This window comes from Moschus berezovskii, chromosome 6 (genome assembly GCF_049115385.1).
Source record: "Moschus berezovskii isolate FMDL1 chromosome 6, NW_MosBer_1.0, whole genome shotgun sequence".
Lineage (NCBI taxonomy): Eukaryota > Metazoa > Chordata > Mammalia > Artiodactyla > Moschidae > Moschus > Moschus berezovskii.
In genome coordinates this window covers 82,479,046-82,506,044 of record NC_142465.1, presented here as the reverse complement: position 1 = coordinate 82,506,044, position 26,999 = coordinate 82,479,046, and the positions used below count along the sequence as shown (strand labels likewise).

General features: G+C 38.6%; 1 protein-coding gene across 7 annotated transcripts in view; it reads left to right on the top strand.

Annotated features, from left to right (window-relative positions):
- Positions 1-26,781, top strand: part of RESF1 (retroelement silencing factor 1) — a 31,010-nt gene extending 4,229 nt beyond the window's left edge. For 2 of the 7 annotated variants that reach the window (XM_055394084.2, XM_088837236.1), the window contains exons 3-8: positions 400-527; positions 5,649-5,786; positions 9,262-9,324; positions 17,418-22,443; positions 23,631-23,714; positions 26,049-26,781. In XM_055394084.2, the coding sequence (XP_055250059.2) occupies positions 17,475-22,443; positions 23,631-23,714; positions 26,049-26,215 (5,220 nt within the window). In that variant the 5' untranslated portion in view covers positions 400-527; positions 5,649-5,786; positions 9,262-9,324; positions 17,418-17,474 and the 3' untranslated portion in view covers positions 26,216-26,781. The remainder of the gene's footprint in view (positions 1-399; positions 528-5,648; positions 5,787-9,261; positions 9,325-17,417; positions 22,444-23,630; positions 23,715-26,048) is intronic. The other 5 variants (XM_055394087.2, XM_055394086.2, XM_055394085.2 and 2 more) reach the window with 5 other exon arrangements.
- The last annotated feature ends 218 nt before the right edge of the window (positions 26,782-26,999 follow it).

Here is a 26,999-nt window from a genome sequence, read left to right as displayed (position 1 = left end):
ATGAAAACTGTGCCAAGTACTTTGTCTACCTGATGTGAAGAACTGACTCATTGGAAAAGATGCTGATGCTGGGAAAGATTGAAAGCAGGAGATGGTTGGATGGCATCACCAACTCGATGGACATGAGTTTGAGCAAGCTCTGGGAGTTGGTGATGGACAGGGAAGCCTGGTGTGCTGCATTTCATGGGGTCTCAAAGAGTCAGACACAACTGAGCAACTGAACTGAAGTCACTTGTAAATAAAATCGTGTGGTTAAAATGCAGAGTGTTATAAGAAATTACGTTGTCCAGTTAGGTTTTAAGAAACAAAAAGTCATAAGCAAGTTTTTAGTTTTTAAGCTCCCAAAGAGAATTTATTGGATCATATAACTTAAAGAGTTCCTTGTGGCTTGACTTTCAGGTTTGACTGGATCCAGCATTTTAATCTGAAAGTTTTAAAGACTTGAAACACTGTCTTTGAGCTCTGCTTTGGCATTGACTTCATTCTCAGGCACACATCCGTTCATTGGATAGCCCTAACATCTCCAGGTATATGATCAGTCAGCTTCAACTTGCACAGAACATGCCTTTTGTCTGTTTGCTCTGCCAAAAGCCTATAGTTCATTGTGTCATGTGCCCATGTCTGTGCTAATAACTGGGAAAAAAAATTTTTAAGCTACAGTTTAGAGCTATAATTCATATGTCATACTCATACATATTCATATGTCATATTCATACAATTCAATTTATCCATTTACCATGTACAGTGGTTTTACATATACTCAATACTATGTAGGGGAGAAGGCAATGGCAAGCCACTCCAGTACTCTTGCCTGGAGAATCCCACGGATGGAAGAGCCTGGTAGGCTGCAGTCCGTGGGGTCGCTGGGGGTCGGACACGACTGAGCGACTTCACTTTCACTTTTCGCTTTCACACATTGGAGAAGGAAATGGCAACCCACTCCAGTGTTCTTGCCTGGAGAATCCCAGGGACGGGGGAGCCTGGTGGGCTGCCGTCTATGGGGTCACACAGAGTCGGACACGACTGAGGTGACTTAGCAGCAGCAGCAGCAGCAATACTATGTAACCAATACTATAGTCACTTTTGGAACATTTTCTTGACCCCAGAAAGAATCTCTGTACTCATTAATCGTCACTCTCCATTCTACCCATCTGCCGGCAACCATTTAATCTAGTTTGTCTCTATAGATTCGTGTATTCTGAACATTTCTTATAGATGAAGTCGTAATATGTGGTCTCTTGTTACCCTGAACACCTTGCATGATGTTTTCAAGATGCATTCATATTGAAGCGTGTATGTCTTTCATTCCTTTCTATTGCAAAGTAGTAATTCCATTGTATGAATATACCACATTTTGTTTTCCTTTCATCAGTTCACACATTTGAATCGTTTATGCTTTTTGGATTCTCTGAATGATGTTGCTGTGAGCCTTCATGTACAAGTGTTTGTATGGACATACATTTTCAGTTCACTTAGGTATATGCCTGGGAGTGGAACTGATCTGTCTTATCATTTGGTAACTATATTTGGCCTTTAGAGAAATTGGCAGATATTTTTGGCCACACCTTGTGGCATGCAAGATCAAGGATCAAACCTGTGCCCCCTGCAGTAGAAACACAAAGTCTTAATCACTGGACTGCCAGGGAAGTCCCTGCCAGACTATTTTTGATGAACCATTACATTCTCAACAGCAACATGTAGGAATTTTAGTTTGTCCGCATCCTTACCACACTTGTCTTTTTGGTTACAACTATTGTAATGAGCAATAAGTGGTATCCTGTGGACGGAGGAGCCTGGTTGGCTGCTGTCCATTGGGTCACCCAGAGTCGGACACAACTGAAGCGACTTAGCATGCATGCATGCATTGGAGAAGGAAATGGCAACCCACTCCAGTATTCTTGCCTGGGAGTTCCATGCACAGAGGAGCTACAATCCATAGACCACAGTCCATGAGGGTCACAAAGAGTTGGACACAACTGAGCGACTACACTTTTCACCAGCTTTTTTTATATTCTGAATTCTAGTTTCTTCCTAGTGATCATGTATGTGAGGACTGGTTTTTGGTTTATGTTCCATTGATTAGTGTCTATCCTAATTCAGTCCCACATGGCTTTGTTTACTGTTGTTTTGTAGTTTAAGTTTTAAAATTGGGAGGTGTGAGTCCTTCAATATTATACTATTTTTCAAAATGAACTTTAGGATCAGGTTCTCAATTTCTGCAAAGAAGACATCTGGAACTTCGGTTAGGGTTGTCCTGAATCAGTAGATCAATTTGAAAAGTATTGCCTGCCACCTTGAGAGTGTCTGAATGTGGGGTACTTTTCCACTCATTCATTTAGGTCTTTAGTTTCTTTTGAAATTTTATAATTTCTGTGTAATAATTTCTGTAAGTTTTCCACATGTGTTAGATTTATTCCAAAGTGTTTCATTCTTTTGCTGTTACCTGTAATGGAATTGTTTTCTAGATTGTTGTATAGAAATACATTTGATTTTTATATATTGAGCTTGTAGTAGACAACCTAGTCAAAGTAGTTCTGTTAGTTTTTTTAATGGATTCCTTAAAATTTTCGATATACAAGATCATGCCATATGCAAGTAAAGGTAGTGTTACTTCTTAATTTCTAACCTGGATGTCTTTTATCTCAAATGCCATGTCCAGAACCTCTTCTCCAATGTTAAATAGAAATGGCAAGAGCAGATTATCCTTGTCTTGTTCCTGATCTTGTAGAGGGGAAACATTCAGGCTTTAAACCTGTGGCTTTTTTTAGATGTCTTATTAAATTGAGGAAGTTCCCCTTTGTTCTAGTTTTAGTGTTTTTATCTGAAAGGATGTTGGATATTAGGATGCATTTAATTTGTCATGTTAGATGCTTTTTATACCTCTACTTCAGATGGTCATGTGGTTTGTGTCCTTTATTGTATTGATGTGTTACAGGATATTGGTTCTACATTAAAAAAAAAGAAAAGTCAATCTTGTATTTCTGGGATAAGTCCCACTTTATTATGGCATATAATTATTTTTATATGCTGTTATCTTTGTTTTGCTAGCATTTTGTTGAAGATTTTTCCATCTATATTCATAATAAATTGGTCTGTAGTTTTACTGTTTGCTTTTTCCTCTTTTTCTGCTTTTGATATCCTTAGTTTTCTTAGACATTAAGTCGCCATCCCTTGACCTTTTCTCATTACCTCCCACAATTTTACAGTGGACCAGATGTATGGGCTAAAGATTAATGATCACCAGTTGTTTTTCCCTCAGGCATATGGACCAGAAGTTAATTACTACCCTTTCCTGGATCCGAGAGCTGATAATTTATCAGACCAAGGACACATTCCTCTGAGAGCCAGGAATTCGAGACAAAGGATATAGTTTTAGGTTAATGGAGTGGGATGTTTATTGAAATAAACTGAGGTCTCAGAGTTCCTGTACTAACTCCCTAATGATTTCTACCTCAGTATTTTATAGGATGATGGAAATTGATCTCCAGTGGGTCACTGCTTCATTAGGTCCCTAAAGAGTCACTGCCACAAATTCTATCAGATTTTACTTTTTCCTTCTATACAATCATGTTATTGGACAAAGTATTGTGGCTCAGGTGCATGGAATTGTTCACTTTATACTTTTACGTTCTTTCTCATCCAGCAGAATTTGAGTGGCTCCCCTGTGCTTGCTGGGGAAGGAAGACAGTACTGATCACTGGGTTGGGGGTACATAGAAGTCATTAATTTACCCTAGACTGTCAATACTATCTTCAACATAGCTGCAGGCCAAATGAAAATCTTAATTATAAGGACACTTGGAAATTCAGCAGCTGCTGATTTGGGGAGTGGACGTCCTTGGAGCTGTGTCCTTGGGCAAAGGCCTGAAAACCTCATCCTATTAGTCATGATTTCTCATGGTTTTCTGATTAAGGGGAAGTAGAACTCTCTTGTATACATTTTCTAGACTGTAGTTATGGCTCTGAATTTAACTGTTTGCTGGATCTGTCATCCTTTACTTGACCCTGCTGAAGATAAGGTAGATTATGTCCTGTATGTCTCTTCTGGTACTTGGGGGTCTCTTTGCATCATTAATGTCAACCTCTGGTTTTATAAAATCTGGATCTTAACCCCATGACAACAATGCCTCCATTGCAGTTCTTAGAATCCTGTCAACAACCTGGGACTACCAAAGCAATCACTATAATGTGCCTGTAATGACAGGAATAACTAACAGAGTAAAAGATTATACCCGTTTTCTCTTTAGAGGCATTTCATCCTAACTTTATGGGAGCTGAATGGTGAACCTTAGTGTTGCCTCTGGGACATGTTGGGAGCCTGGTTATGGCCTGATCATCATCTTGCTGGGACTTACTGTCTAGTCACCCTTACCCAGTGTTAACTAAGTGGAAATATACTTAAATAGGAGGTTGAGTGCCAAAGAATTGATGCTTTTGAACTGTGGTGTTGGAGAATATTCTTGAGAGTCCCTTAGACTACAAGGAGATCAAACCTAAAGGAAATCCTAAAGGAAATCACCCTGAATATTCATTGGAAGGACTGATGCCAAAGCTGAAGCTCCAATACTTTGGCTAACTGATGTGAAGAGAGGACTTATGAGAAGAGATCCTGATGCTGGGAAAGATTGAAAGCAGGAGGACAAGGGGGCGACAGAGGATGAGATGGTTGGATGGCATCACCGATTCAGTGGACATGAGTTTGAGCAAGCTCTAGGACATGGTGAAGGACGGGGAAGCGTGATGTGCTGCAGTCCATGGGGTCACAAAGAGTCAGACACCAATGAGTGACTGAAGAGGGTATCTGATTGAGTTGACCTGTGCTTCTGAATCACGTTTGGAGCTGGATACCTGAAAGACTGGAGAGCAGAGATGGAGGTGAACAGCTTCACAATGGTGCTCTGTTGACCTTTCTTTTGTAGGGCCTCATAGGAAAGCTTTGTTTAATCTCAGGTGACTGATACTTTGACAGGACATCCCATAGGCCCTCCTGGTACAAAGGTTGATAAGCAGCTTCCTGAAAAATGGCGCCAGGTGATTCTCTCTGCCTCCCTCGATTCAGTTGCACCAAAGACTTGACAGTCTCCTTCCTTTTGGGGTATAGCGGCAGGCTATGAAATGGCTGCAATTTAGAATTCTCAGCAGTCTGTTTGCTCATCCACCTCTATATTGCCTTATGGGACTAAGGACACTGATGTTGGTTTTGCTGTTTGCGTTAGGAAAAAAACTTCATAAGAATCCATTCAATCTTAATCTGCTTTCTTTCTGCAGCAGTGTAGAAAGCCAGCCTAAAAGCTGGGACAGTGGGACTTCCAGCCCTGCCAGCCCTGGCCTTCCTGCTTAGGACTGCTTGGCTTCGTGCATTTGTTGTAACCATTAAATGTGACAGTGCATTCAAAGTATTCAGTATAGTTCTTGACATAAATTTTCAAAGGTTAACTCTTACTATTTATAGAGTTGTATTATAAATGTAAACTTTAGGATAGTCTATACTTGAAATCCTAATTCAAGGGCAGGGACACAAAAGCCAGACCTGGAATAGCTTGAGTAAATCTTGATGCTTTGGAATTCATCAGAAGTGGGTTTTATATTTGCTGGTATTTGTGGTTTTGTTGAGTTTTTTAATAGTATCTGTACCTTTTTCCATTGCAGATGAGTTTCTCAATGAAAAATACTGGTTTTCCTCAATTTAACCACATCAGGGGACTTTCCAAAGAAACAGAAGCAGAATGAAAGCCATAAGAAAAAGTTCTGATTTAAAATACCAGAACAGATACAAGTGTTTTTGAGGTATGAGAAGAGTATCATATTTTTAAAGAAATCCTATATTTTTGAGGTACTGGAATGCTGATAGATGAAATCATGTGATGTTTATGGTTGACACAAATGTGAAGGGAGGGATGGAGACTTTTTCCCATCTACAGCTTTAAATAGGGACTTTTCTAACTTGGTCTTCAGTAATTATAGATAACGTTTATTCATTTGACAAACGTTTATCAAACCGTGCTAGATAACTACTATAGATGTAGTAAAAAATGTCTTGGCCACACAGCACTGCATGTGGGATCCTAGTTCCCTGACCAAGGATCCAACCTGTGACCTCTGCCGTGGAAGCATGGAATCTTAACAAGTGAACACCAGGGAAGTCCTTATATATGCATCTTTTAGGTTACCCTGAAACAGCCTTTTTAAAAACCCATCTCTCTTGATTTTAATAGCTTTATCTAATGTTCCAGTTTCTTTGATAAATTAATGGTTACCCTTGCATATAAAATAATTATTCATGTGGCCTAATTTGTCCTTTCATGTTCTGTTTCTTACTATTTTGTCTGACCTAAAGTAGGCCTAGCTATGGGAAACCATAAGAGGTCCATTTCAGTTGAGTTCTTTCTGTTGGCAGTTGTATGTGCTTGTGCCTTTGTGCTTAAGATAGGTATTAATATGATTATACTTTAAAGGAATGATTTTTAGATTATTTTTTGGTTTGTAATTTTCTGTGATAAGGCTGATTTTAAAATAAAGGAGGCTTTCCAGTTAAACCATATTCTTTGCATTGTATGGATATAGAATATTTTTTAAAAATTCACAAGTCTTAGGTCTTCAGGAAAATTTTATGTGACAATCCACTGGCATTGTTACATTTAGTCTACTGCAGCCATTGACTTCCCTTTTTTTTCCTGCTTCAAAAATTGATCAGTTTACAGCATGCTATTAACTACTTTTTCGGCCATGGATTTTAGTGACTTGCTTTCTTCCCACTTTTTCTCACAGCAAGTAATATTAATAATATGTAAGATTTAAATGTAGGGATTGTCAAACCTAAAGATAAATTTTTGTCTATTTTCAGGATAAAAGTTTTTGTTTTTTTTTTTAATTAAAAATTTAGAAAGATTGTTTTTGTGATGACACACAGGAAGTTTCCATGGATTTTCTTTGAAATAGGAGTATATGAGTTATGACTGTGAACCCCCGCAGTGTAGACCCAGCACTTTATCAATATCAACATACCCGGACTGCTTGCCTCCCCTCCTGGTGAGGGCCACCTCACCTTATCAGCATCAACACATTAATATTGCTTGTTCTCCAAACTGTAAAACCAACATTCAGATGGGTGGGTTAGTAGAGCCAAACTTTGTGCCAGCTATATCAAGGATCGTTATTTAGAGCTTGCTAGTTTACCTATAGCTAGTCATAGGTAGGAGCATTCCCTACAACAGAATATAAAAATCTAGAGCTTGGTGGCTTGCTGGCATGTGCACCTATCACTGACCTTTTACGTTGCTGACCCTTTTACCACTTGACCAAAGTACATGAACTGTTGGATCCAATCTATAGTAACTGCCAGAGAGCAGACAACCTTAAAACTACAAAGCATCCAATGGACAGTTGTGTACTAACCTACAACCTAAGGTACTATAGATTTTTAATTTTTTAAAAACCTCCACTGTAAACTGGAAAGGTGGGAGTGTATAGTATGTTCAAAACTCCATTTTCCTTGTGTTTGTTTTTTCCCTGCCAATTCTGTTCATTATCAAAAGTGGGGAATTGAAGTCTTTGACTTTTGGTGAATTGCCTGTTTTTGACTTGTCTGTGTTTTACTTATATTTTAATGTTCTCTGAAGTGCATATATATAGTTGTTATATATTGGTGGATTGACCCTTTTATGGTTATAAAATGTCCCTCTTTATGTAGAGAAAAATTTTTTGTTTTAGTATTCCTTTTTTCTGATAATGTATACAGTTATTCTGCCTTTCTTGAGGCTGTTGGCATATCTTTTTTATCCTTTTGTTTTTAATCATTTTTATCTTTGAATCAAAGGTATGCCTATTGAAGTATATAGTTGGCTAGCCCTTTTAAGGCAATGGCAACCCACTCTAGTACTCTTGCCTGGAAAATCCCATGGACGGAAGAGCCTGGTAGGCTGCGGTCCATGGGTCGCTAAGGGTCGGACACAACTGAGCGACTTCACTTTCACTTTTTACTTTCCTGCATTGGAGAAGGAAATGGCAACCCACTCCAGTGTTCTTGCCTGGAGAATCCCAGGGACGGCGGAGCCTGGTGGGCTGCCGTCTATGGGGTCTCACAGAGTCGGACACGACTGAAGCGACTTAGCAGCAGCAGCAGCCCTTTTAAAAAAGTAAACTGACATTCTGTCATTTGAATTGTTTAATCCACTCACTTTTAGTGTAATTGTTAATATAGTTGGATTTATATCTGCTGTTTATACTTTTTATTTTCTGTCTCATGTGTTTTTGTTTCTCATTATTTTCTTTTGCATTAAGTGAATATTTTCTAATGTATCGTTTTAGCTGCTTTAATAATTTTTTCAGTGTATATTTTGAAAGTTATTTTATAAAAGCACAAATTACTTTTGAGTCATTTTGGGGGCTTCCCTGGTGACTCAGTGATAAAGAATCCACCTGCCAATGCAGGGATGTGGATTCATTCCCTGGTCTGGGAAGAACCCACATGCTACAGAGCAACACATGAGGAATTTTTCATACGGGCCATGGGAAACATCTTCCACAAATTCTAGAAGTCCTGTGACTAGCCTGTGGGCATCACAGCTTTTGAGCCTGTGCTCTGAAGCCCAGGAGCAGCAACTGCTTAGCCCATGCACTGCAGCTACTGAAGCTTGCATGCCCTGGAGCCCATGCTGCACAAGAGAAGCCACCACAATGAGAAACCCAAGCACTGCAACTAGAGAATAGCCCCCTCTCACCACAAATAGAGAAAAACCTTTAGCCAAAAACAATAAATAAAATTATCTTTAAAAATCATTTTTGTTGATATATTTAAGGCTGTTAAGTAAGCTTCCTAAAATCTGATTTGTTGTATTTGTGATTTTATATTATTTTAATGCCATAGCTCAAGGCAGGCATGTGGGATCTTAGTTCCCTGACCAGGTATCAAACCCAGGCCCAAAACAGTGAAAGTTCGGGACCACAGGGAATTCCCAGAGGTAGGATTTTAGATACAGAGATTTGGTAGTGTAAATACAGATTACATTTACAAGGCTGTGATTTATAGATTTGGTGATAGTAGGGTGGCAGATAGTACTATTTTTTTCTCTCTGAAATATAAGCCCCTGAGTAGGTGGAGCATGTTTATGGGTTGGTGCCTCTGGGGACCAGGGAGAAGAGTGGGAAAAATAAAACTACTTTAAAGTTGCAGCAAAATAAAGTAGAATTGTTGTACACCTGTTGATGTTTATGTAAACTCAATCCATTGGCTTGTGTGATTCACCCCCACCCTCCCACCCAGATAACTTTGGCTACTCCTGTGCAGAGAAGGTTCTTAAGTTCAGCCTTCATTGGAATTTGTTAGGTAAGTGCCATGGCTGTCACAATTTGGGGGTGATCAGAGGGTGTGGAGATTTGGGGGCAAAAGTTTTTTTCCAAGAAAAAGTTAAATGATACACCATGGAAATCCTGACTGGTACTCTCCATTAAAATATATTTTTGAAATATCTAAGAATATATTGTATCCAGAAGTAGAAACTGTAGTCAGGAAAAAGATAGGAAAACTTTTTAACTCCCTCCTTTTTGTGGGGGGTGGGCGGCACACCAAGCAGCATGTGGGATCTTGGTTCCCAGACGAGGGATGGAGCTTGCACCCCTGCAGTGGAAGTGCAGAGTCTTAACCTTTGGACCCCCAGGAAATTCCCTTAACTCCTTCTAATTTAGTTAGTTCAACGTTGAGTTTTTCTGTGCCAGCACGCGAGGTGGAGGGAGTAGGGGGGAAATCCGATAACCCCAAATTACTAATAAAGAGCATTTTTACCCATAGGCTCTTTTGGAGAAGGGAATGGCAGTCCACTCCAGTATTCTTGCCTGGAGAATCCCATGGACAGAGGAGCCTAGTGGGCCACAGTCCATGGAGTTGCAAAGAGTCGGACACGACTGAGCGACTAACAGTACACTACTATAGGCTCTTTTATTAGTCTGCCAGGACTACTCTGACAAAATGACCACAGCTTGGGTAGCTTAAACAATAAATTTCTTAAAGTTCTAGAATCTGGAAGTCTAAGATCAAAGTTTCTGGTTTCTTCTGAGGTCTCTCTTATTGCCTTACAGACAGCTATCTGTTTATGTCTCCTTACATGGTCTTTTCCTGTGTGTGCATATCCACAAGGTGTGTGGTGTCTTGTAAGGTCACTAATTCTGTTGGATTAAGGTCCTAACCCTTTTGACCTCATTTAACCTTAATTGCCTTCCTGAAAGCCGTATCTCCAAATACAGTCACACTGGAGGATAAGACTTCAATATATGAATTTTGGGGGGATAGAATTCAGTCTGTAACAGTGTCCCCCTGCAAGCTCACATAAGAAATAGGGCATTATTGGGAGTTCACCATCAACATTTTCAGTACTGCTGTTTGTTTATGGCTGCACTGGGTCTTCTGGCTGTGCATGGGATTTCTCTAGTTGTGGTGTGCGGCCTTCTCATCGTGGTGGATTCTCTTATTGCAGACCATGGACTCTGGTTATGCACGGGCTCACAAGTTGCAGCACATGGGCTTAGTTCCCCTGTCGCATGTGGAATTTTTCTATACCAGGGATCAAACTCCTTTCCCTGCATTGGCAAGTGGATTTTTAACCACTGGATCACTAGAGAAGTCTTTTAGTTAAAGCTTTTTACTTTGTATTATACTTCTCTCTGGTCACTTGTCTTATTCAAGGAGCTTTCCTGGAAGAAGCCCTGTGAGGAAAATATAGCTCTTTCTTCTTGGCACCTGTTTTTAAACCAAAATATATGCTGTCATGATGGATATGGATGATCTGGTTCTCTGACAAATTAAAATCTCAAAGAGAGGAGGTTTCTTTAGTACCTTGATCAAATGACAGGTCAGGACGAACAGATTTCAAGACCTTAAAATGCTCCCTCCTATTACATTGTGTGTGTGAGTGAGTCAGTTGTGTCTGACTCTTTAGTCTGCTGTGTCCATGGAGTTCTCCAGGCAAGAATACTGGAATGGGTTGCCATTCCCTTCTCCAGGGGATCTTCCCAACCCAGGGATTGAATCTGGGTCTCCTGCATTTCATGCCGATTCTTTACCCTCTGTGAACCATCAGGAAAGACTATTAAATTAGTTATGAGCAAATACAAAAGTAAACATATATATTCCCAAGAATAATACACATAAAACCAAAACTCATGCCTTCTTCAATATAGTTTGAGTGCATTATGATCCATAATGTAATAGATCTAAAAGATCTACTGATTGTTTTGGATATTCTACATAACTGATACGAATAGTTGTATATTTTCCTTCTTAATTCTTAACACTTTTTTACAATCTTCAGTGCAACAATGAACAGAAGTGGGTAATAGTGGTGCCTTTATTTAAATTGTTTTATTACTAATAATACTGTTTGCTAGTCTAAATGTTGTTAAAGTTAACATTTATCAAAATTAAGGAAACTTCTGTTCTTTGTTTCATTCAATTATCCTTTTAATGAATTTTATCAACTGTTCTTCGTCAGTTCAGTTGCCCAGTTGTTTCCAACTGTTTGCGACCCCATGGACTGCACGCCAGGCTTCCCTGTCCATCACCAACTTTCAAAGCTTGCTCAAACTCATGTCCGTCAAGTCGGTGATGCCATCCAACCATCTCATCCTCTGTTGCCCCCTTCTCCTTCTGCCTTCAATCTTCCCAGCATGAGGGTCTTTTTCCAGTGAGTCAGTTCTTCATAGCAGGTTGGTCATAGCTTTTTTTCCAAGGAGCAAGTATCTTTTAGTTTCGTGGCTGCAGTCACCATCTGCAGTGATTTCAGAGCCCAAGAAAATACAGTCTGTCACTGTGTCCTAAGTTCACATTTCGCTTAGGACTGTTATGTTTGTTTCTGAGATATTGACGTATTAATTGTCTTTCTTTTCAGCTTTTGTATCAGAGGCTCAGTAAATAAGTTATGAAGTGTCCCCTCTTTAATCCTTTGAAGAGGTTATATTGGATTATCTCTTCCATAAATGGAAGAGCCTAGTGATACTCTCATTTCCCAATATAGGGTTTTTTTTTTAAATGACCAGTGTCGACAGGCTTATTAGTTTTTATTCTTTGCCAACTTGTGACTTGTTTAATCTCTGTTTTCATTATTTATTTCACTCTGTCTTTTCCTTGGATTATTTTGTCATTCTTAAATTTGTACGATAAATACAGAGATTATCTCCCAGTCTTTTTTTTTTTAAACATACATCAATCCATTTTATTTCTCCTTTATTGACTTCTCTCTTAGTCTCACATGTCCTAGTGGATCTGTCGACGAATTCTGTGATTTCCTCCTTCACAACATATACAGATTCTAATTATTCCTTACCACTTCCTCCAGTCTCCCAGTCTTCTATTAAATAAGTCTATGTTAATATGAGGATGGGACCTGTTATGGACTGAACTGTGTGTCTTGTCCTCTATTCCTACCCTCCCACCAAATGTATATATGGACGCTCTAACCTCCATGAGACTGTTTAGAAATGGGGCCTTTAAGGGAGATAATTAAGGTTTAATGAGATCATAAGGTGTTGCTGTCTTTTACACACCAGGACCTGGGGACTGGAGTCGACGAAAAGAAAGAGAAAGAGCAATATCCCTCGGTTTACTTGGAAAACCAATAAAGCCTTGTACAGGACTTGTACTGCCCTCGAAGGCACAGGGCGTCCTCTCAAGGAGGTCTTGAAAGCCTGGGCGAAAAAGTAAGCTCAGTAGGCTTTCATGCTCTGAAGAACTAGCCAGAGACAGAAAGAAGGATGAGGGGGACCCAAGTCTCTAGTGGAACAAGGGTATTTTATTAGCAGAAATGCATGCTTATATATCTTCATTAAGATGATTACTCAGCCGTTAAAAAGAATGAAATTCCACCAGTTGCAACAAAATGGATAGTCTATTACAAGGTTGCTAAAAGAGAGTCACTGAAGGGAGTCACTGAAAGGAATCCAAGCAGGTGCTCTTTCCCATGATCTCTGTCCTGAGAACTGTGTGCAGCTCTACTCGTTCCTGTATTCCAGGAACTGATAAGGAACAGAGAGTCCTTGAGAAATGGCACACAAAGAAAGAAAATGTGACATATTGGATCCCTTAAAGTTAAACGTCCCTGACAATAAGGATGGAGTCTTCTTCAGTAGGACTGATATCCTATTGGATATTTAGAGGAAGAGACACCAGAGCCCACTGCATTCTTTATTTCTGAATTATTGGCAGTTTCCTAGCTCCTTCTACAATTTCTAGATTAATTCCACTGTGAATTAATCTGAAATATTTATCCTTCAAAAATGAGATCTGTTTATGGCCTAGCAATGTGGTCGATACTGGTAAAAATTACCTGTGCTATTGGAACGAATGTGTATTCTGCCATTGTTTGGCATACTGTTAATATGTTTGAATCAAATTTGTTTACCCTGTCATTTAAAATGGTTGTGTGTGTGTGCACACATGCACACACATGCACTCATTCATGTCTGACTTTGTGACCTCATGGACTGTAGCTCACCAGGCTCCTCTGTCGATGGAATTTTCCAAGCAAGAACACTGGAGCAGGTTGCCATTTCCTTCTCCAGGGGCTCTTCCCAACCTTAGGATTGAATTCATGTCTCTTGCGTCTCCTATATTAGCAGGCGGGTTTTTTTTTTTTACCAGCTGAGCCATCAGGGAAGCCCATTATGGTTACAGATTTGTCCATTTTTTAGATATGTCCATATAAGTGTTCTGGAGAAGGAAATGGCAACCCCACTCCAGTATTCTTGCCTGGAAAAATCCCATGGAGCCTGGTGGGCTACAGTCCCATGGGGTCGCAAAGAGTCGGACACTGAGCAACTTCACTTCACTTCACTTCATGTAAGTGTTGGTGAGGGTATAATTTATTTCAATCTGTTTGAAAGGCAATTTGTCACTGATTATGAAAACAATTTTAATGTCTTTTGACATATGAATTTCACTTGTAGAAATTTCCAGGAACATTTAGCACAAGTATAAAAGCATAAATACATGCTTTAGTGTAGGATAGTTTATAAGTACAAAAACCTAAGAAAACCAAATATTCATCAATGGAGAAATGGCTAAATATTGATATACTCATAAAGTGGAATGTTTATGCAGATGGTGAGATAGGTTTATGTGTAGTGGAATGATAAGATGTCCTAGTTATAGGGATGGAAATTAGGCAAACTGTAGGCAGCATGTTTGGTAGGACTCTGTTTTAAAAGAATGAGATTTTATGTGTTGGTAATTTTTATGTATAGAAATTTTCTATACATAACAGTTAACAGTAGTAGAGAGCCCTAGGGAGTTAGACACCGGAGATGAACAGTAGTAGTAAAAGCTTTTTAGTATATGCTTGATTATTTTTAAAAATTTTTTTACAGTGAGTATGGGTATCTTAGAATAAAGAGCTGGTTAAAATAAATACAGAAAGTAATTGTCTCTTAAGTGTAGCAAAAAAAAAAAAATTATATTGAGTAGAATGAGTTTCTGTTCAGTTCAGTTGCTCAGTCGTGTCCGACTCTCCACAACCCCATGAACTACAGCACGCCAGGCTTCCCTGTCCATCACCAACTCCCGGAGTACACTCAAACTCATGTCCACAGAGTCGGTGATGCCATCCAGCCATCTCATTCTCCGTCGTCCCCATCTCCTCCCGCCTCCAACCTTTCCCAGCATCAGAGTCTTTTCCAGTGAGTCAACTCGTCGCATGAGGTGGCCAAAGTATTGCAGTTTCAGCTTTAGCATCAGTCCTTCCAATGAACATCAGGATTGATCTCCTCTAGAATGGACTGGTTGGATCTCCTCACAGTATAAGGGACTCTCAAGAGTCTTCTCCAACACCACAGTTCAACTTTCTTCACAGTCCAACTCTCACATCCGTACATGACCACGGGAAAAACCATTGCCTTGACTAGATGGACCTTGGTTGGCAAAGTAATGTCTCTGCTTTTTAATATACTATCAAGGTTGGTCATAACTTTCCTTCCAAGGAGCAAGCGTCTTTTAATTTCATGGCTGCAATCAGCATCTGCAGTGATTTTGGAGCCCAAAAAAATAAAGTCTGACACTGTTTCCACTGTTTTTCCATCTATTTCCCATGAAGTGATGGGACCAGATGCCATGATCTTTGTTTTCTGAATGTTGAGCTTCAAGCCAACCTTTTCACTCTCCTCCTTCACTTTCATCAAGAGGCTTTTGAGTTCCTCTTCACTTTCTGCCATAAGGGTGGTGTCATCTGCATATCTGAGGTTATTGATATTTCTCCCAGCAATCTTGATTCCAGCTTGTGCTTCTTCCAGCCCAGCGTTCCTCATGATGTACTCTGCATATAAGTTAAATAAGCAAGGTGACAATATACAACCTTGACGTATACCTTTTCCTATTTGGAACCAGTCTGTTGTTCCATGTCCAGTTCTAACTGTTGCTTCCTGACCTGCATACAGGTTTCTCAAGAGGCAGGTCAGGTGGTCTGGGATTCCCATCTCTTTCAGAATGTTCCACAGTTTATTGTGATCCACACAGTCAAAGGCTTTGGCATAGTCAATGAAGCAGAAATAGATGTTTTTCTGAAACTCTCTTGCTTTCTCCATGATCCAGCGGATGTTGGCAATTTGATCTCTGGTGCCTCTGCCTTTTCTAAAACCTGCTTGAACATCTGGGAGTTCACGGTTTACATACTGCTGAAGCCTGGCTTGGAGAATTTTGAGCATGACTTTACTAGTGTGTGAGATGAGTGCAATTGTGCGGTAGTTTGAGCATTCTTTGGCATTGCCTTTCTTTGGGATTGAATGAAGACTGACCTCTTCCAGTCCTGTGGCCAGCGCTGTGTTTTCCAAATCTGCTGGCATATTGAGTGCAGCACTTTCACAGCATCATCTTTCAAGACTTGAAATAGCTCAACTGGAATTCCATCACCTCCACTAGCTTTGTTAGTAGTGATGCTTTCTAAGGCCCACTTGACTTCACATTCCAAAATGTCTGGCTCTAGGTCAGTGATCACGTTATCGTGACTATCTTGGTCATGAAGATCTTCTTTGTACAGTTCTTCTGTGTATTCCTGCCACCTCTTCTTAATATCTTCTGCTAGGTCCATACCATTTCTGTCCTTTATCGAGCCCATCTTTGCATGAAATGTTCCCTTGGAATCTCTAATTTTCTTGAAGAGGTCTCTTGTTTTTCCTATTCTGTTGTTTTCCTCTATTTCTTTGCATTGATCACTGAGGAAGTCTTTCTTATCTCTCCTTGCTATTCTTTGGAACTCTGCATTCAGATGCTTATATCTTTCCTTTTCTCCTTTGCTTTTCGCCTCTCTTCTTTTCACAGCTATTTGTAAGGCCTCTTCAGACAGCCATTTCGCTCTTCTGCATTTCTTTTCCATGGGGATGGTCTTGGTCCCTGTCTCCTGGACAATGTCACGAACCTCCGTCCATAGTTCATCAGGCACTCTATCTATCAGATCTAGTCCCTTAAATCTATTTCTCACTTCCACTGTATAATCATAAGGGATTTGATTGAGGTCATATCTGAATGGTCGAGTGGTTTTCCCTACTTTCTTCAATTTCAGTCTGAATTTCACAATAAGGAGTTCATGATCTGAGCCATAGTCAGCTCCTGGTCTTGTTTTTGCTAACTGTATACAGCTTCTCCATCTTTGGTTGCAAAGAATATAATCAATCTGATTTCGGTGATGTCCATGTGTAGAGTCTTCTCTTGTGTTGTTGGAAGAGGGTGTTTGCTATGACCAGTGCATTCTCTTGACAAAACTCTATTAGCCTTTTCCCTGCTTCATTCCGTGCTCCAAGGCCAAATTTGCCTGTTACTCCAGGTGTTTCTTGACTTCCTACTTTTGCATTCCAGTCCCCTAGAATGAAAAGGACATCTTTTTTGGGTGTTAGTTCTAAAAGGTCTTGCAGGTCTTCATAGAACCGATTAACTTCGGCTTCTTCAGCATTACTGGTTGGGGCATAGGCCTGGATTACTGTAATATTGAATGGTCTGCCTTGGAAACGAACAGAAATCATTCTGTTGTTTTTAAGATTGCATCCAAGTACTGCATTTCGGACTCTTTTGTTGACCATGATGACTACTCCATTTCTTCTAAGGGTTTCCTGCCCACAGTAGTAGATATAATGGTCATCCGAGTTAAATTCACCCGTTCCAGTCCATTTTAATTTACTGATTCCTAGAATGTCGACGTTTACTCTTGCCATCTCCCGTTTGACCACAACAGCACCAAAAATTTTATTTAGATTTTCCATATTTATTGTTAGATCTTCCTTTGCTCTTTCTCTTACCTGAATTGAAGATGAGGCTTTGTCTAGTGTGAGGTTTCAGGAATTTTGATTGACATGGTCAGCATTTAGTAATAAAGGTAAGCTGAGAAAATTATCTTAAAAATTCTGACCAGGCCAAACAACTTTTTAATAAAAGATGTTTATTTCCTACAGATTCCTGGCATTCAAAACAGTTGGCTTTTAACACACTGATACTGCATCAACTTGACAATGAATTGGAATGCAAAACCAGGGAGTGTCACCTTACCACCACAGTATCCTAAAAAACAGGCATCTTTTTTGGAGCAAGGTTTAGTAAATACACTTACCACAACATCTCAAAGTTCTTTCCATACTGGAAGTAACCAAGAACCGTGCCTGTTTCTCAGTAATTCACATCCAGTTTCACAGCCGCTGCTCAACATCAGGAATCATCAGACTCCTCCACAAACCCCTATTTCTGATTTGCATAGTGGGACCATTGTGACCTCACAAACTTCAGTAGAAAGAATAACATATGCAAATGTTAAAGGACCCAAACAGCTAAGTCACGATTTGCAGATTTCTTCAGGAGTTACACAAGATGTATGGTTGAACTCACCAATGGGGAGTTCTACGCTTTCTCATACAGGGGCAACTGTATCTCATCAGACTGGTTTTGGAACAAATAAACCCAATGTGCATGCACTACAGAATCAGTTTCTAACATCAGATACCTATTCTATGCAACTACATATGATCCCTTCCAATTCTGGAAAAGTTCCTATAACTTACCAAGGAAACCCAAGACTTAACCTACCTTTGGCAGAGCAACAGGTTGATTGGGCACCTCAGCGTGCATCCAGTGGACTGACTTACCAAGATTACAGACCACTTCCAAAGCAATACAATTATTCATCACAAAGCTTTTTGCAGGAACCTACTGTTCAGAAGCAAAACCCTATGTCATCTGTATCATTCCAAGTTAAAAATAGTCAATCTTCAAATCCTGCACTGACATTTAAGTCAAAGCAGATTGCAGCTGTACCATCATATCAATATGCAGTTACTCAAACTGACAAAAGACCTCCTCCTCCTTATGACTGTAGATACACAAGCCAGTCTTTGCAAAGTACTGCACGTGTTGTTAAACAATCCTCTGTGGAAGTTCCTCAGAGTCAAGAAATGCACTTACCTGAAATGAGGAAAGACTTTTGTAGAGACTTTCAACAGCAGTGGCAAAACCTTAATGAAAATTTCAGTATGATGGAAAGTTCCTGTAACTTGAAAGTAAATACCAGTGTCAGTCATCCGTTTAATGAACCTGTTAGATCATCTGTGACTGGTACTCAGGCTCTTGCTCAAAATAATCAGGAGAAAAGAGTGGATTCTCAAACTCTAACTTCAAATCAAGTACTGGACACAAGTGTCACAAAAGAAAAGTTAGTGAGGGATATTAAAACATTAGTAGAAATAAAAAAGAAGTTTTCAGACCTTGCAAGGAAAATTAAAATTAATAAAAATCTCTTGATGGCAGCAGGTTGTATTAAAACACCTAATACCTCTTATAGTGAATCAGCTCAAAATTCTGGATTGTCTCTGAAACAAACTGCGAAAATGCAGTCTGGACCACAACTAACCCTAGTCACTCCAGAGACTGTGGAGGATAAACCACCAACAGTAATGGAATCTGCAGAGGAAACTAATAGAACACACAGTGTGTTGAGTTCCAACCTGCACAACAGAAATTTTAACCAAATCAGTTCTGTTTTACTAAATTCTGCCTGCTCAGAAAAGTTGCCAATACCAGAACAAGTCCATGGTTTGGAAGTTGTGAATCCTTTAAAGACATCAACTGTTGAGGTAACTCAGGCACCATTAAATAACACCCAGCTTTCATCAGGTAATTTTGTCAGCATTGCACAAAATGTGCCAAGAAATTCTGAAATAACTTTTCTTCCTCATTCTATATCATCAGAGGAATATATTTCAAAGTACCCAAATAAAAATAGGCTAATTCTCAGTTTACTTACTTCTGGAGATAAAACGCAGAAGAAATTATTAAAAGAGACTAGTGAATGTATTCATGATTCTAAACTGCATAATTTTGAAATGAATCCAAATACCAAAAACACTGGTAACCAACTGAAAACCATGGAAACTGTAAATCCTCCAAGGACTTGTAACATAAATGCCAAAATTGCAGACAGTTCTTGCTTTGAGTGTAAATCCTTTAATGGGGTGTCTTCTAACAGTGGCTCTCACTTTTCTGTGGAATTGCTAGCAACATGTCTGTCTTTGTGGAAAAAGCAACCTTCTGAACCTACCAAAGAAAAACAGGGTAATGAGTCAAAAACAAACACAACAGCCATTGCGATTTCAAATCCTGCGCCCGTCTGTGAGAGCAGTCCATTTTCACCTGTGGGAAATTCTCAGAATAAGATAGTAAACAGCTCACAAGAAACTATTTCATCAGTGGTAGCACAAAATTATGAGTCTTCAGGAACAACTGCTACGAAAGGGATTGCTGTAGTATCACCGTTAATTCTTTCAGATGTCAATACATTGTCTGTCAAAGATACGACATCTGAAGCTTTACCTGAAACAGTGTATCCAGTTATTAAAGAAGGCAGTGTTTGTAGCTTACAAAATAAATTGACAGAAAATACTGCTGCTTTGAAGATTAATGTTAATGAACAAGTAACAAGTACTACAGGCATCACGATTTTCCCACTAATTGAGAACAAGCAAAGTGAGTCAACTAATACTAATTCAGAAGGCATACCTAATACCAGTCAAGGAAAGCACAGTGAATCAGAACCAGATATCCAGTGTCCTGTGAGTGATCAGCAAGCCTCATATATATCAAAGGACAGTAGTAGTGTGGGCAGTGATGTATTACAGATTGGCAGCATTTGTTCTCTTGTTGAAGGTGATACCTCTTATGATTCCCAAATAGCAGAGATATTCAACTTGCTCCCTTTGCAACAAGTTGAGCCACAGAAACCTCTACCCAATCACCAAATGATGAATAGTAGACAACAAAATGAACATTTAGAAGACATCACTGAAAATAAAGACTTCGACTTTAAAAAAGATGAATTTGTGCAGTGCACAGATGTTTCAAATAAAATAACAGATCAGTCAGAGTCACTGCAACCTCCAGCACTGTCACCTTTGAAATACGTTGAAGCAAAGAGTAGAATTCTAGAGGAAAGCAGTTTGGAGCATATCACTGAAAATGAAAGCATGGCAATTGATATGTGTTCATCAGCTGCTATTCAGCAGGATAGTTACCCTCAGGAAGCTGATTTGTCCTGCAGTTATACTGAACAGGATCCTAAAACAGATGAAAGTCTCAATGATAAGACATCTATCTTATACCTACATGATCAGCTGTCAGAACTTTTAAAAGAGTTTCCCTATGGTATCGAACCTGTGAACATGCATGAAAGTTCTGTGGTACAGCAGATGGCAGACCAAATCTCAGAAGCTCAAACTTGTAAAACTGATTGTGACTCCAAAGGTTCAACAGACCAGATAAAAATTACAATATTAAACACAGATCAGATGAAAGAATTGTTTCCTGAACAGGATGATCAACCCAATGAGGTAGACAAATTGACAGAACCTCAGAAAGAAAAGCCTGTAACAAAGGAAGAGAACCAGTGTGACCCACAGGCACACAGAGTTGAACACTGTGATTCTGTACCGTTGGATTCAGAAAAAGATGATATCCGTTGCTGTGCTTTGGGGTGGCTCTCTATGGTTTATGAAGGAGTACCTCAGTGCCAGTGTAATGCCATTAAGAAGTCAACTTCAAAAGAAAAAAAACAGACAAATCCATGTTCTCCTTCAGAGCCCAAGAGTTATAAACAAGGAGAGAGAACCTCTGACAGAGATGTTCCTGTTGCATTTAACAGTCCTCCAAATAATCCTCCAAAGATTCCTCTGACTTGTCCAGTTGAGAAAAAGCATTTTCCTGAAACAAAGCAAAGCAGCAATATAAAAGACAAATCCAAAATAGAACATAACAGCTCACTAAGGACAGAGCAAGAATTATCCAGTCAACTTTTATCTAAAGGTGATAAAAAACTGGATTCTTTGCAGAGTCACAAAAGAAAGAGAAATCTGCAATTTCATGAGGTAACTTTTCATTCTGCTAATAAAATTACAAAATTATCTCAGGAGAGCCTGCAGACGAAGTTCATGGCACAAAACTTACGGCCACTAAAACCAAAGATGAGTTTTTTGACAAGCAAAACTAAAGATTTGAATATGAAGAATGGTTCTTTGGTACAGTCAGTATCACCAGAAAAGAGAAAATTGAAATCAGGTGGCTCTAAACAAAAATCTTCGGAAGAAAGGAAGTTAGATGAAGGGATCATACTTGATTCAGAGATAAAGAGGAAGAAACATCATAAACAAGAGAAGAATAAAAATGTGGGAGGTGGTGCATTTAAATTCTGTAATTTTTCAATCCCAAATGAAAGAGCTTGGATTAAAGAAAAGACAGTATCAAATGTTAAATCCTCGGGCTCTAAGGATAACTCATCTAAAATGAATAGAGTTCTGTCACCAAAGGAGTATTTATCAAGGCAGAAGCATAAGGAAGCATTAAAGAAAAATTATCTGAAAAATAGTGATTCTCAGTATGTGAGGCCCAGTAAACTTTCTGTGCAAGTGGAAAGTTCTGGGAAATCAAATGAGAGACCCAATGGCAGTGTACAGACCTGTAAGGAATCATTAAATACTGGTACAGGCCATGGTAAGAGCATCAAAACCCATCATTCCAAAGAATTTAAAACATATATTTCAAGGAATATTAAAGGAACAGTTGGTGGAAACCAGCCTGATAAAATGTGGATTGATAGAACCAAGCTAGACAAAAATTTAAATAATATAAATAATGAAGGTGAATTAAGCCAAATGCCTTCCCAAACAAAGGATCAAAGGAAGCTGTATCTGAACAGAGTTGCATTTAAATGCACTGAACGTGAGCGCATCTGTCTCACAAAATTAGACAATTCACCCAGGAAGCTTAAAGAAAAGAGACCAGAAAGTAAATCTAAGAACCTATTACCTGTGAAAGATACCACAGAAAAACTAAGCATGCTGGAGTTTAAATTATGTCCAGATGGAGTGTTTAAAAATACAAACACTGTTGAAGACCAGAAGGATCTGCAGCACACACCTAGGAAGGAGCAAGCCCCTGTGCAAGGTCCAGTATGATTTTTTTTTTGCTGGTGTCTGCAACAGTGTAATGCATTGTAGGTCAGCAAGTGGCATCTGGGTAGCGAGGAAACATTTAAACTTATTTTGCATTTACTGAGGCTTTCTCAATATGTTGATGGTTCATTGGTCAGTATTTGTTTTAAAAGTTTTTGCCCCACTTGTTGTAAATTATATTACTTTCACATTAATGACAAGGTTTATAAAATTTGCAAGGTTTTCCAAATACAAAAGATCTCCCTTTTCACTAAGGAGAGAAGAACATTCTTTGAGCAGTTATAAAAGTATCAGGTATACATTAAGTCTTGCTTTTTGTTCAGTTCTTTGGGCTTAAACAATTTCAGACCCCCAGTGATTTTGAAGTTTTGGTCTAAATATTAATAGATGTAATTGTTAATGAAATCTTTTTGTATATACAGAAGTAGTTCGACTTCTTGTCATCTTTGAGTCAGTTGGTGACTATTAGATCACTAAGGTTAGAGTGGTACCTTCTCATATACCCCAGAACGGCAATCATGACTGTTCATTAGCTGAAGAATAGAAATCTCAACATAGTGCAAGGTGGAAGGAGAAAATAGGGGACTCAGTATTTGTGGTAGTAAGGAGATATTTAAGGGTTGTGGTTAGTATGCAAAACATTGTGTTGAGAAAACCCAGATTGGAAAACTAAAGGATTTGAATGGAAATCTTAGTTTCTCTTGCACTGTTCAGACAGTATCTGTGTATTGGGGTGTATAACGTTACAATGAATAAGTTACTTTTTCTTGGAAGATGTATGGATATGTGAGTATATAGAGTATAAATTTGTATTGATTACACTTGGTTCTTAAAACTAGATTATTAGAATCTGAGGACCTGATTGTAAGAGAAACGTTGGATGTAGGTGCAGCAATGTGAGGTTAGGGTTCTGTGTCATGCCTTTAAGTACATTGACATGTGTTGGTGTTCAGTCCAGGTGAGAGAAACATAATTACATTATGAAGATAAACTTTTTAATTGTGAGATTCAGTCACCTCATATGGAGAAAGCATTTTTCTAGGCCCTTTTTAGACTTAATATGTGAGTATACCTAATGCCTTCTAAAATCTGTTTTAGGCTTACATGGTTTTCCTTCATTATAGTACTAAAAGAGATGAGTAGCAAAGTCTAGAGATCTGAAAATGAATATTTAAATAGTTTCAGGAATGAAAAGTACAAAAGAAGACTGGTTAAAATGTGTGACTGAGGAGAAAAGGATGCCGGAAGCCAACCAAGAAATAGGTAAAACTACCTATTTTAAGGTTTTATTTTACTTACCTGACACTCATGTAAGCTGGATTATAGTTCTGAAACTATTGTGAAGTTTGGTTTTTATCCATATTCTTTTAAAAAATGATTCAGTGTTTGAATGAGTAGTAGGAAGACATTCTCCTATGTTTTCTGTCATGCTTTTGACAGAAAAGTAGTGATCTGTTTCCTTTTAAGAAGAAAATTCTCCCCTTAACTTAGGCAAGGGGTTGGCATACCTTTCCTGTGTAGACCATGCCCAATAAATATTAGGTTTTGCAAATCATGTTTCCTAAATACTAGACTCTAATGTTAACATGAAAAGATGGCTGTAAAATAACAAATGAATATCGGCTATGTTCCAATTAAAGTTTACTAAAACTTGTAGAGGCTGGGCTTGACCCACAGGCCTGTTAGCCTACCCTCAGTTAGAGTATTTGCAAGTTAATTTAATTTTCAAAACCAAATAGACAAAGATATTCATATTTATCAGTGAGAGGTTAGATCATTTGATTAAAGTTACATAGCAATAAAGAGAAGCAAGAGAGGAAGTGTGACAGGTTTATTATCGTTGTTTAGTTGCTACGGTGTGTCCAACTCTTTTGCAACCTCATGGACAATAGCCTACGAGGCTCCTCTGTCCATGGGATTTCCCAGATAAGGATACTAGAATGGGTTGCCATTTCCTTCTCCAGGGGATCTTCCAGACCCAGGGATCGAACTCATGTCTCCTGCATTGGCAGGTGGATTCTTTTACTGCCGAGCCATCAGGGAAGCCCATAGAAGAGTTAAACAACAAATATACATAAACAGGCATGAATAATTTGAGTCTTCTACATTGAAGATATATACAGGAAAAAGATTCAGCTGAATCGAACTGAAAGGAAAAGGAATGAAGTCTTAATTAGAGTAGGAAGACAATGGAAAGTGCAAAAAATGAATTAGTGAGAAAGTAGAGAACACACTCCTAAAGTTGGAACACAGAAAGTAAGACATGAGAAAGACATAAATGGGTGTGGTGATTGGGGCAAGAAAGGTCTTTAGAAGTGGGAGGGGACATAATTTGCCTCATTGCCTCAGAGATGAGAGGCATAAGTGGAACCTGAGTCCAAAAATACTCAGAAAACAGACACATTCGCAGAGTGACCAGAGAGGCTCAGGAAACATCATGAGCTAAACGACAGACATGAAGATCACTGCAGACAGGATGAGCAGTAAACAGTGAAGGTGGGACATCAGTGCTCAGGTTCATGATGAAAAAGACACAAACCAGGGCCCAGATTAGAGCTGTAGCAGATGAGAGGAAAGCTAAGAAACAAGTTTGGAGCTCTATCAAAAGTCTAATGAAACTCAAGGAAATCATGAAAAAGCATACCAAGATGAAGAGGCTAGAGAACTAGAACAGGCTTAAAATGAGACAAAAACAAAGGTCGTTAATTCTTAGATGGCTATTAAAAATACATTTTAGATAAGTGGCAGTAAATTTGGTGGCAAAGGTTGGAACATAAATGGAGCAAGTGGTGAAACTGTCAGGCTGAGGTAGAAGAGGAGGTGACAAAATCCAGGGGAAAACCACTTAGAGCCCGCCTCGGGGATCAGCATTCAGGACAGAAAGCTAGTGTGGTCAGAGAAGGATTTAACAGTAACCATACTCTGTTACCAAAAAATGAAGAATAATAATTAAGAGAACAGAATACTTGATCCATCCAGGCTGAAAGAAGTAAAATAGGACATTTAATCCACAAAAGAATGGCTGGAGCATGAATGCAAAGTATAGGAACTCAGAATTGGAATAGCTTCTCAGATAAAGAGGTACATTTTAAAATGAACAGAAAGAGGAGAAGCTGGCTGGGCCTATCAAAAAAAGGATAGTGAGACTAATCATAGCACTATAATTGAAAGAAACAGAAATACAGGTATTTCTTAGAAGACTTCATGCATAGTAATACCAGAATATGCAAACTGTACTTCCATGCGCTCTTTGGAACTGGCTTGCCTTGGTGCAATATTGCTAGTTTAGATGGCTGTTATGAAAGTCACATTCTTAATAGTATGCAAATGATAAGAGATTTTACTGGGTAGGGATATAGGTAAAGGAGAATAGCCCTGGTCAGTGAAGATGGGGTTGGGGTAGTAAACAGCCCCTGAAGGGAGAGGCAAGATGTCCTGTTTATATACTTTATAATTCTGTCAGGAAAGAGCCATTGTTTGCTACACTTTACTCTTTATTGCAGATAAGAATGCATGCTTTCCCTCTCAATTTATATTGATTGTACTGGTCACTAACATTAAGAGTAATATATTAAAGTAAAATTTTTGTTTCCTTAGATGATAATGTTTTGGCTAATTCAAGGCTCTCCAAGAGAAACTGCAGTGCAGATGGATTTGAGATACTACAAAACCCAATAAAAGATTCAAAAGCAATGTTTCAAACCTACAAAAAGCTGTACATGGAGAAGAGAAGCAGAAGTCTTGGTAGCAGTCCTTTAGAATAATTTTGAGACTTTAATTCTTCTGGTGGTTCTGTAATTACCACCAGAAAATTTCTGTTAACTATTTTTCTGGAAATACTCAAGATTGCCATGATAAAATTTCTGAGTTTGGTTACCCCTTAGGTTATGCATATCATTTAAATTAATTAAATTGGCTTGAGAACCTTATTTTGTGGGTAGCAGACATAAGAAATAGGTGGTATTTGTCAAGGAAACCATAAGCTATTGAATTCTGACATTGAACCAAGTGTACCATTATTTTAAAAGAAAATTTTAAACAAACCTTGTTTTGAAATGCTAACTATCCATCCTAAGGGAAATCTGTTCCTTATTTAAGGACTAGTTTTTTTCCTCTGGGACTGTATTTTTGTTTCTAAAACTTTTTAGCAAAACTTATTTTTTCAGAAATCTCACTGTGAATGTCAAAGTATATTCTTTAGTATTTTATACTGAATTGTTAACTTTTTTTTGGAAGTCTCGTTTTATACTTGTTAAACTGAATAGTTTTTGGAATAATGTTTAAACATTACTTTTCATACTTGAAATAAACATTTATTTTTTAAAAACTAGGTTGGAAATGGTTTTCTTTTAATTTTGTTGCCTATCCTCACAGCAGCACATTTTAGAAAGGTGTTTTTAAAAGAAACGTTAAATGTTTTCACGTTTATTCAGAAGAGAGCAAAAATTTTTCTAGGCTTAGGAAATTTAAAGGAAGGCAAAATAAAATTCTTCAAATGTTTCTGGGCTTTACTCTGTATGACAACTAGAAGTACAAATTTGTTGTTTT